Genomic DNA, 9,918 nt, shown 5'->3' on the forward strand with positions numbered 1-9,918 from the left:
ATACATCCTGTACTGACCCAGTTTTATAATCACCTGAGCCTTTAAGTCACTCAATGAATGGAACACCAGGATGTGCATTTTGTTTTTGCTCTCTCTCCCTTCCTTTTCTGTTTTCTCTTCTCCATCAGGATATACTGGCACCTTAATTTTCCTTCTGTGAAATGCAGGAGTTCCTGTAGATATGGGAGGATCATTGCTGCAACACCGCACCTTGGCAGCAGCAGTTAGTCATATCAGTTTCCAATATAAGAATTCTCAGATATTGGAACACTGTTACAGTTAATAGATTATCGTTCGATAATTTACTACAATTAAGAATGTGCAGATGGTACTGAATTCCTAAATTACATAAGTTCCAATCAGGTGTGGAATCACTGTTTTATCATTGTCACTCCTCCCAAGGTGCTGATATGGGATTCTCTGCTGATCCTTCTTCACTAGCATGCCACTTCAGTCATTTAAAATCACTTCATCAAAGTTTCCTAGTTTTGTGTAAAGTTCCCTTCTCTTTCCCAGAGTAACAGATTTCATTGTTTAAATGGGAAATCATTGATATAACATTGACAGTCTGTAGTGATACTGTTTTTACTAAAATGTACAGCACAGAAAGAGGCCATTTGGCTCAACTGGTCTGTGCCAGTGTTTATGCTCTACCCAAGCCTCCTCCTGCCCCTACTTCTTCTAACCCTATCAGCATATCCTTCTATTCCTTTGTCACTCCTGTAGTTATCTAGCCTCCCCTAAATGCATCTATGCTATTCGCCTCAACTACTCCATGTGGTAGCGAGTTCCACATTCTAACCACTGCACCATGGTTTTCACCATGACTCTTAGCAGGCCAAAGAAAAAGGTGTCATGGCAACTGAGGTTGGCCTAAGTAAGTGTGCTCAGAGTGTTCTGCTGCAAGATTAAGAAATACCCGAGTGGAAAATACAACACGTCAGTGTGCAGCACCAGAGCCCTGGGTTTGGATCCCAACACGGTTACCGGTCTTGGTTGGTTTGTTGGTGGGGCTGTATGTTTTTCACAGGTGGGATTTTGCATGAGGTCTGTGAAGACAGGAGACCTCATGAAATAGCAATGAACTTTACAGGGTTTTACACTGATTTTAGCAGACAAATGATAAGTTTCACCAGATCCCTCCGAGCTTGCAGAACATAAAATGCTACACAACATGGAAGACGTACACAGTCTTATTCATCAGGTGCAGCTCCGAGGCAAAAGACCTACTGATGTGCATGAGAGACGGGTGACTGTGATTCGACCTCTTCAGTGCTTCCCTCCCACACACGTGAATGTGGACGTGATCACTTGAATTCTCAAACAAAGCCAGGGCACGTAGCCCAGGAGACGACAAAGGGATAAAATGGGGATCAGAATATATATTTTTTAAAAGGATAAGAAACATTCACGATAATTAGAGAACAGTGTAAATGTAACAAAAGGAAATGACCTGTTCCTTGGGTTTAATTTGCCTCCAAGTACTGGCTTCCCATTCCAGTGGTTGTGGATACAGGTTACATCCACCTATCAGGGCCAGGAACAGGTAGAGTGCTTCATAATTGTAGAATATTCTGGCTCACAAGGAACAAAAAACAACAGGGCTCGGGCAGCAACCCAGAGTGCCCGCATCCTGCCCACCCATTGGCATTGGAGAGAGTTACAGAAGACCTGTAACCTCAACAGTCTAATGTCGGAGAATGCAGGTTGCATGAAGGACAGCAATCTGGTGACTGAAAACAATCTCTATAAACAAGCGCAATTTAACCACACAATATGTACGAAAGCTTTGCTGAGTGTTGATTGGTTGTTTGTTGCAGGAACCTGAAGCTCCATTCCAAGGAGATCCCGGACCCATATGTCTCTCTCATTCTGCTCCCTGACAAAAATCGAGTGACAAAGAGAAAAACGAGTGTGAAGAAGAAAACGATCAATCCGGAGTATAATGACAAGTAAGGAGTGCCGGGAGGAGGAAGAGAAACAGAGGGAAGGAGAGATCCAGGGTAGAAGAGAGAGAGTGTGAGATGGGAACAAAAGAATGGAAAATTGATGAACAGGCATGGAAATGAATATGAGAGGGGAAAGACTCAATATATCCAATAAAGAGGGAGTCTCAGCATCAGGATTCTCTTAAATATTAGGGTAACATGATAGCAGTTGTTTGAACATCCTGCTGTATGGAACCTTCAATTGAGCAGTAAAATCACAGCACAAAATCTAATCTTTGTGCATATTTTACATCAAAGTTTATGGAGTAATGTGTGACTTAGAGGGAATTTTAGCAAAATGACAACTGTAAAACAGGCACGTAACTTGCACATCGCTGTGTTTTCTAAACAATATTACAGCACCTTGAATAGTTCTGTTCCCTATTCCAGTTGCCTCCACAGTCACAGCCATAATAAACTAAAAAAGTAAATATAGAAACATAGAAGATAGGAGCAGGAGTAGGCCATTCGGCCCCTCGAGCCTGCTCCGCCATTCAATGCGATCATGGCTGATCATCCAAATTCAGTACCCTGTCCCTGCTTTCTCCCCATACCCCTTTAGCCTTAAGAAATATATCCAACTCCTTCTTGAATATATTTAATGAATTGGCCTCTACTGCCTTCTGTGGTAGAGAATTCCACAGGTTCACCACTCTCTGGGTGAAGAAACTCCTCCTCATTTCTGTCCTAAATGGCTTACCCCTTATCCTTAGACTGTGACCCCTGGTTCTGGACTCCCCGACCATCGGGAACATCCTTCCTGCATCTAGTCTGTCCAGTCCTGTCAGAATTTTATAAGTTTCAATGAGATCCCCTCTCATTCTTCTAAACTCCAGCGAGTATAAGCCCAATCGACCCAATCTCTCCTCATACGTCATTCCTGCCATCCCAGGTATCAGCCTGGTGAATCTTCGCTGAACTCCTTCCATGGCAAGAACATCCTTCCTCAGATAAGGCAACCAAAACTGCACACAATAGTCAAGGTGTGGTCTCACCAAGGCCCTGTACAACTGCAGCAAGACATCCTTGTTCCTGTACTCAAACCCTCTCGCTACGAAGGCCAACATACCATTTGCCTTCTTAACCGCCTGCTGCACCTGCATGCTTACCTTCAGCGACTGGTGCACAAGAACACCCAGGTCTCGTTGCACTTCGCCTTCTCCCAATCTATTGCCATTCAGATAATAATCTGCCTTCCTGTTTTTGCCACCAAAGTGGATAACCTCACATTTATCCACGTTATATTGCATCTGCCATGCTTCTGCCCAAATCACCCAACCTGTCCAAATCATCCTGTAGTTTCTCGGCATCCTCCTCACAGCACACACGCCCACCCAGCTTTGTGTCGTCTGCAAACTTGGAGATATTACATCTAGTTCCCTTGTCTAGATCATTAATATATATTGTGAATAGCTGGGGTCCAAGGACCGATCCCTGCGGTACCCCACTAGTCACTGCCTGCCACTCGGAAAAAGACCCGTTTATTCCAACTCTTTGCTTTCTGTCTGCCAACCAGTTCTCTATCCAAGTCAATACCTTGCCCCCAATTCCACGTGCCTTAACTTTACACGCTAACCTCTTATGTGGGACCTTATCGAAAGCCTTCTGAAAGTCCAAATACACCACATCCACTGGTTCTCCCTTATCTATTTTACCAGTTACATCCATGTTGACTTTGTCCGATCCTGTCACTGTTTTCCAAGTGCTCTGCTATTACATCTTTTATAATGGACTCTAGCATTTTCCCCACTACCGATGTCGGGCTTACTGGTCTATAATTTCCCGTTTTTTCTCTCCCACCTTTTTTGAATAGCTACATTAGCTACCCTCCAATCCATGGGTACTGTTCCAGATTCCATCGAATGTTGGAAGATGATCAGCAATGCATCTACTATTTCTAGGGCCACTTCCTTAAGTACCCTAGGATGTAGATTATCAGGCCCTGGGGATTTATCGGCCTTCAATCCCGTCAATTTCCCTAACACCATTTCCCTACAAATACTGATTTCTTTCAGTTCCTCCCTTTCATCAGACCCTATGTTCCCCGACATCTCTGGGAGGTTATTTGTGTCCTCCTTTGTGAAGATAGAACCAAAATATGTATTTAATTGGACTGCCATTTCTTTGTTCCCCATTATAAATTCCCCTGATTCTGACTGCAAGGGACCTACGCTTGACTTCACCAATCTTTTTCTCTTCACATATCTATAAAAGCTTTTACAGTCAGTTTTTATGTTCCCTGCAAGCTTACACTCATATTCTATTTTCCCCTTCTTAATTAATCCCTTTGTCCTCCTTTGTTGAATCCTAAACTGCTCCCAATCCTCAGGTTTACTGCTTTTTCTGGCCAATTTATATGCCCTCTCCTTGGATCGTATGCTATCCCTAATTTCCCTTGTTAGCCACGGTTGAGTCACCTTTTTTGTTTTATTTTTATGCCAAACTGGGATGAACAAATTTTGTAGTTCATCCATGCGGTCTTTGAATGTTTGCCATTACCTATCCACCGTCAACCCTGAGTGACATTCTCCAATTAATCCTACCCAACTCGCGCCTCAGACCATCGTAGTTTCCTTTATTTAAATTCAGGACCCTCGTCTCTGAGTCAACTACTTCATTCTCCATCTTAATGAAGAATTCGATCATATTATGATCGCTCCGACCCAAGGGGCCTCTTACAACAAGATTGCTAATTAATCCTTTCTCATTACATAATACCCAGTCTAAGATGGCCTGATCTCTGGTTGGTTCCTCGACATATTGGTCCAGGAAACCATCCCGTAAACACTCCAGGAATTCCTCCTCCACAGTATTGTTACTAATTTGGTTAGCCCAATCTATATGTAGATTAAAGTCACCCATGATGACTGCTGTGCCCTTACTGCACGCTTCTCTAATTTCCCTTTTAATGCCATCCTTAACCTCCGCATTACTGTTTGGAGGTCTATATACCACTCCCACTAACGTTTTCTGCCCCTTGGTATTTCTCAGTTCTACCCATACAGATTCCACATCATCAGAGCTAATATCCTTCCTTACAATTGTGTTAATCCCTTCTTTAACCAGCAATGCTGCCCCACCTCCCTTTCCTTTTTGCCTATCTTTCCTGAATATTGAATACCCCTGGATGTTGAGTTCCCAGCCTCGGCCACCCTGGAGCCATGTTTCCGTAATCCCAATCAAATCATATTTGTTTACCTCTATTTGTGCAGCTAATTCATCCACCTTATTACGAATGCTCCTCGCATTAAGACACAGAGCCTTCAGGCTTGTTTTTTTAACGCTCTTAGACCTATTAGAATTATTATTTACTGTGGCCATGTTTGATTTAAACCATTGATTTTTCTGACTGCCACTTTTGTTTTTCTCCTTCCTATCTTTTGCTTTTATCCTTGTTTCCCTTTCCTCTGTCTCCCTGATCAGGTTCCCAACCCCCTGCCATTTTAGTTTAAACCCACCCCCAGAGCACTAGCAAACACTCCCCCTAGGACATCGGTCCCGGCCCTGCCCAGGTGCAAACCGTCCGGTTTGTACTGGTCCCACCTCCCCCAGAACTGGTTCCAATGTCCCAGGGATTTTGAATCCCTCCCCCTTGCACCATTCCTCTAGCCATGTATTCATCTGAAATATCCTTCTATTTCTACTCTGACTAGCACGTGGCACTGGTAGCAATCCTGAGATTACTACGTTTGAGGTCCTATTTTTTAATTTACCTCCTAATTCCCTACATTCAGCTTTTAGGACCTCATCCCGTTTTTTACCTATATCGTTGGTACCTATATGCACCACGACAACTGGCTGTTCACCCTCCCCTTCCAAAATGTTCTGCAGCCGCTCGGAGACATCCTTGACCCTTGCACCAGGGAGGCAACACACCATCCTGGAGTCTCGTTTGTGGCCGCAGAAACGCCTATCTATTCCCCTTACAATAGAATCCCCTATTACTATAGTTCTACCCCTCTTTTTCCTCCCGTCCTGTGCAGCAGAGCCACCCCTGGTGCCAGGAAGTTGGCTGCTGCCTTCCTCTGATAAGCCATCCCCCTCAACAGTATTCAAAGTGGTATATCTGTTTGCGAGGGGGATGTCCACAGGGGACCCCTGCACTACCTGCCTGCGTCTACTACTCTGTCTGTTGGTCACCCCTTCCCTTTCTGCCTGTCCAACCTTTGCCTGCGGTGTGACCAACTGCTTGAACGTGATATCCACGACGTCCTCAGCATCGCGAATGGTCCAGTATGTATCCAATCGCAGCTCCAGCGCCGCAATGCGGTCTGCCAGTAGCTGCAGCTGGACACACTTCCTGCACACATGGTTGTCAGGGACACAGGAAGTGTCCCTGAGTTCCCACATAGCGCAGGAGGAGCATACCATGGGGCCGGGCTGTCCTGCCATGACTTACCCTTTAATTAATTCAAATTAAATTAAACAAATCAATCCCACCAATTACACTACAGTTAAATGATATACTTCAGGGCTCTGGTTTACCAACAGTCCCCGCTACACCACAGAAAGCTTAGAAACTATAAACCACAGAGTTAAAGTTTAAAAAGAGAGAAATACTCACCAACCAATCACTTACCTGCTTTCTGGTGACGTCACACTTCGATTACTTTTTACTTCTCTCCCTCCCTAGAGATTAGTAAGCCTACTTGGTCTCTGCCGCTGGTTTAAATAACCGTCGCCGCTCAGCCGCCTCGTCTCCCGCAGGTCTGCTGCTGCTGCCACTCTGATTTGTTTGTGAAAATGTCCAGCACACCTCCCCCCAACCTGTGTTCTAATCAGAAGAAATTTGACCTTTTTCCTCCCACAGGATAGGGGGCATGTGGAACAACCTCCCAGAGAACAAAGTTGGTTTGGGGTCAATTGGAACCTTTAAAAAGGAACTGGATCAATATCTGTCGAGAAGGGGGATTGTGGGTTAGAAAGATATTAACAACACTGCTTGGTTTTTTTTCTGGGCCGGTTGGGGAAGGAAACTAGTGTTGCTAAAATAAGAGATTAACAGTTGGTGTGGGAAGGAGTCCGTGATATAATCAACATACAGGGACTCCGGATGGAGCAGGACTGATGGGCTGAATGGCCTCTTCTCATTCTGGACTTTATGTTCTTGTGCTGTTTTTTTTCCAGATTTGACTTTGAAATATCATTGGATGAAGCACAGAAGAGAAAGCTGGATCTCACTGTGAAGAACAGTGTTTCCTTCATGTCCAAAGAGATTGGAAAGGTATTGTACATAAGAACATTAGGAGCAGGAGTAGGCCATTTGGATCCTCGAGCCTGCTCCGCCATTCAATAAGATCATGGCTAATCTGATCTTGGCCTCCACTTTCCCGCCCGCTCCCCATAACCTTTGATAAGATCCCCATAACCCTTGATGAGGGTTTCTGCACAACTTTCAAAAGGTCCTGTTGATGCAAAGAAAAATATTCTAAATATATAACACATACAGCACAACCCACATTCACAATTCCCCTGCAATTATTTTTTAAATGATCAAGACTGAACTGGAAAATGAGTTTTTTTTTTTTTAAATTATTCGTTTATAGGATGTGGGCGTCGCTGGCAAGGCCAGCATTTATTGCCCATCCCTAGTTGCCCTTGAGAAGGTGGTGGTGAGCCGCCGCCTTGAACCGCTGCAGTCCGTGTGGTGAAGGTACTCCCACAGTGCTGTTAGGGAGGGAGTTCCAGGATTTTGACCCAGCGACGATGAAGGATCGGCGATATACTTCTAAGTCAGGATGGTGTGTGACTTGGAGGGCAACTTGGAGGTGGTGGTGTTTCCATGCACCTGCTGCCCTTGTCCTTCTAGGTGGAAGAGGTCACGGGTTTGGGAAGTGCTGCTGAAGAAGCCGTGGCGAGTTGCATCTTGTAGATGGTGCACGCTGCAGCCACGGTACGCCGGTGGTGGAGGGAGTGAATGTTTAAGGTGATGGATGGGGTGCCAATCAAGTGGGCTGCTTTGTCCTGGATGGTGTCGAGCTTCTTGTGCGTTGTTGGAGCTGCACTCATCCAGGGAAGTGGAGAGTATTCCATCACACTCCTTACTTGTGCCTTGTAGATGGTGGAAAGGCTTTGGAGAGTCAGGAGATGAGACACTTGCTGCAGAATACCCAGCCTCCGACCTGCTCTTGTTGCCACAGTATTTATGTGGCTGGTCCAGTTAAGTTTCTGGTCAATGGTGACCCCCAGGATGTTGATGGTGGGGGATTCGGTGATGGTAATGCCGTTGAATGTCAAGGGGAGGTGGTTAGACTCTCGCTTGTTGGAGATAGTCATTGCCTGGCACTTCTGTGGCGCGAATGTTACCTGCCACTTATCAGCCCAAGCCTGAACGTCGTCCAGGTCTTGTTGCATGCGGGCATGGACTGCTTCATTATCTGAGGAGTTGTGAATGGCGCTGAACACTGTGCAGTCATCAGCGAACATCCCCATTTCTGACCTTATGTTGGAGGGAAGGTCATTGATGAAGCAACTGAAGATGGTTGGGTCTAGGACACTGCCCTGAGGAACTCTTGCAGCGATGTCCTGTGATGATTGATCTTCAACCACCACAACCATCTTCCTTTGTGCTAGGTATGACTCCAGCCAGTGGAGTGCTTTCCCCCCCCGATTCCCATTGACTTCAGTTTTACTAGGGCTCCTTGATGCCACACTTGGTCAAATGCTGCCTTGATGTCAAGGGCAGTCACTCTCACCTCACCTCACCTCTGGAAATCAGCTCCTTTGTCCATGTTTGGATCAAGGCTGTAATGAGGTCAGGAGCCAAGTGGTCTTGGCAGAAACCAAACTGGGCAGCAGTGAGCAGGTTATTGGTGAGTAAGTGCCGCTTGATGGAAGGGGTCATCGACAGTGCTATCACTTTGCTGATGATTGAGAGTAGACTGATGGGGCGGTAATTGGCCGGGTTGGGTTTGTCCTGATTTTTGTGGACTGGACATACCTGGGCAGTTTGCCACATTGTCGGATAGATGCCAGTGTTGTAGCTGTACTGGAACAGCTTGGCTAGAGGCGCGGCTAGTTCTGGAGCACGTCTTCAGCACGATAGCCGGAATGTTGTCGAGGCCCATAGCCTTTGCTGTATCCAGTGCACTCAGTCGTTTCTTGATATCGCGTGGAGTGAATCGAGTTGGCTGAAGACTGGCTCCTGTGATGGTGGGGACCTTGGGAGTAGGCCGATATGGATCATCCACTCGACGCTTCTGGCTGAAGGTGGTTGCAAATGCTTCAACTTTGTCTTTTGCACTCACGTGCTGGGCTCCACCATCATTGAGGATGAAGATATTCATGGAGGCCTCCTCCTCCAGTTAGTTGTTTAATGGTCCACCTCCATTCACGACTGTGAAGCTTTGATCTGATCCGTTGATAGCAACAAACCGCATCAATCTTGAGGATTAAAATTTTTTTTAGACAAATCATGGAACTTGCTGCAGGACTCTGTTAGTATTTGAGAGTGTTTGCAAGGTTGTGATCATTCTAAGCCCCTCTTATAATTACTTCTGGGTATCCATCATTATTTTGGTGCCCTGTCTCCTTAATATTTAATTTTACTCAATCTGTGTTCTAACCAGGTTCTTTATCTCTGCTTCTCTTCCAGCTCCATGTTGATCTCTCACTGCTTGACCTGACTCAGGAGAGAACACAGTGGTAAGTGAGCAAGCCATATTGTGGGGGCACAGGGCTTTAAATGAGACAACATGGGCTAAGCAGGTTGCCTGTTGTTGTCAGTTAAACTATTTTCTTACTGTTTATCCTATTTTAGCAGTGATTGATCATTGCCCATGTTAATCACGAATAACACCGCATCTCCTGATGTTTCTTCCACTTTCTTTAAACATGCCAGTGGAGATATCCATTCTGTTTAGAAAATGAAACATGGTCCATCTCCTCATGGTGAATGCAGGAGTTCTGGATTCAAGTCTTCAGGGAATGA

The 9,918-nt window shown here is 45.4% G+C and overlaps 1 protein-coding gene across 1 annotated transcript in view; it reads left to right on the forward strand.

Annotated features, from left to right (window-relative positions):
- esyt1a (extended synaptotagmin-like protein 1a) overlaps positions 1 to 9,918 on the forward strand; it is a 145,228-nt gene that overhangs the window by 128,132 nt on the left and 7,178 nt on the right. The window contains exons 28-30 of the mRNA XM_085972867.1: positions 1,821 to 1,952; positions 7,116 to 7,212; positions 9,583 to 9,632. Coding sequence (XP_085828993.1) covers positions 1,821 to 1,952; positions 7,116 to 7,212; positions 9,583 to 9,632 — 279 coding nt within the window. The remainder of the gene's footprint in view (positions 1 to 1,820; positions 1,953 to 7,115; positions 7,213 to 9,582; positions 9,633 to 9,918) is intronic.

Source organism: Somniosus microcephalus, chromosome 33, assembly GCF_052327205.1.
Source record: "Somniosus microcephalus isolate GS21.2 chromosome 33, FLI_Smic_1.0, whole genome shotgun sequence".
NCBI lineage: Eukaryota > Metazoa > Chordata > Chondrichthyes > Squaliformes > Somniosidae > Somniosus > Somniosus microcephalus.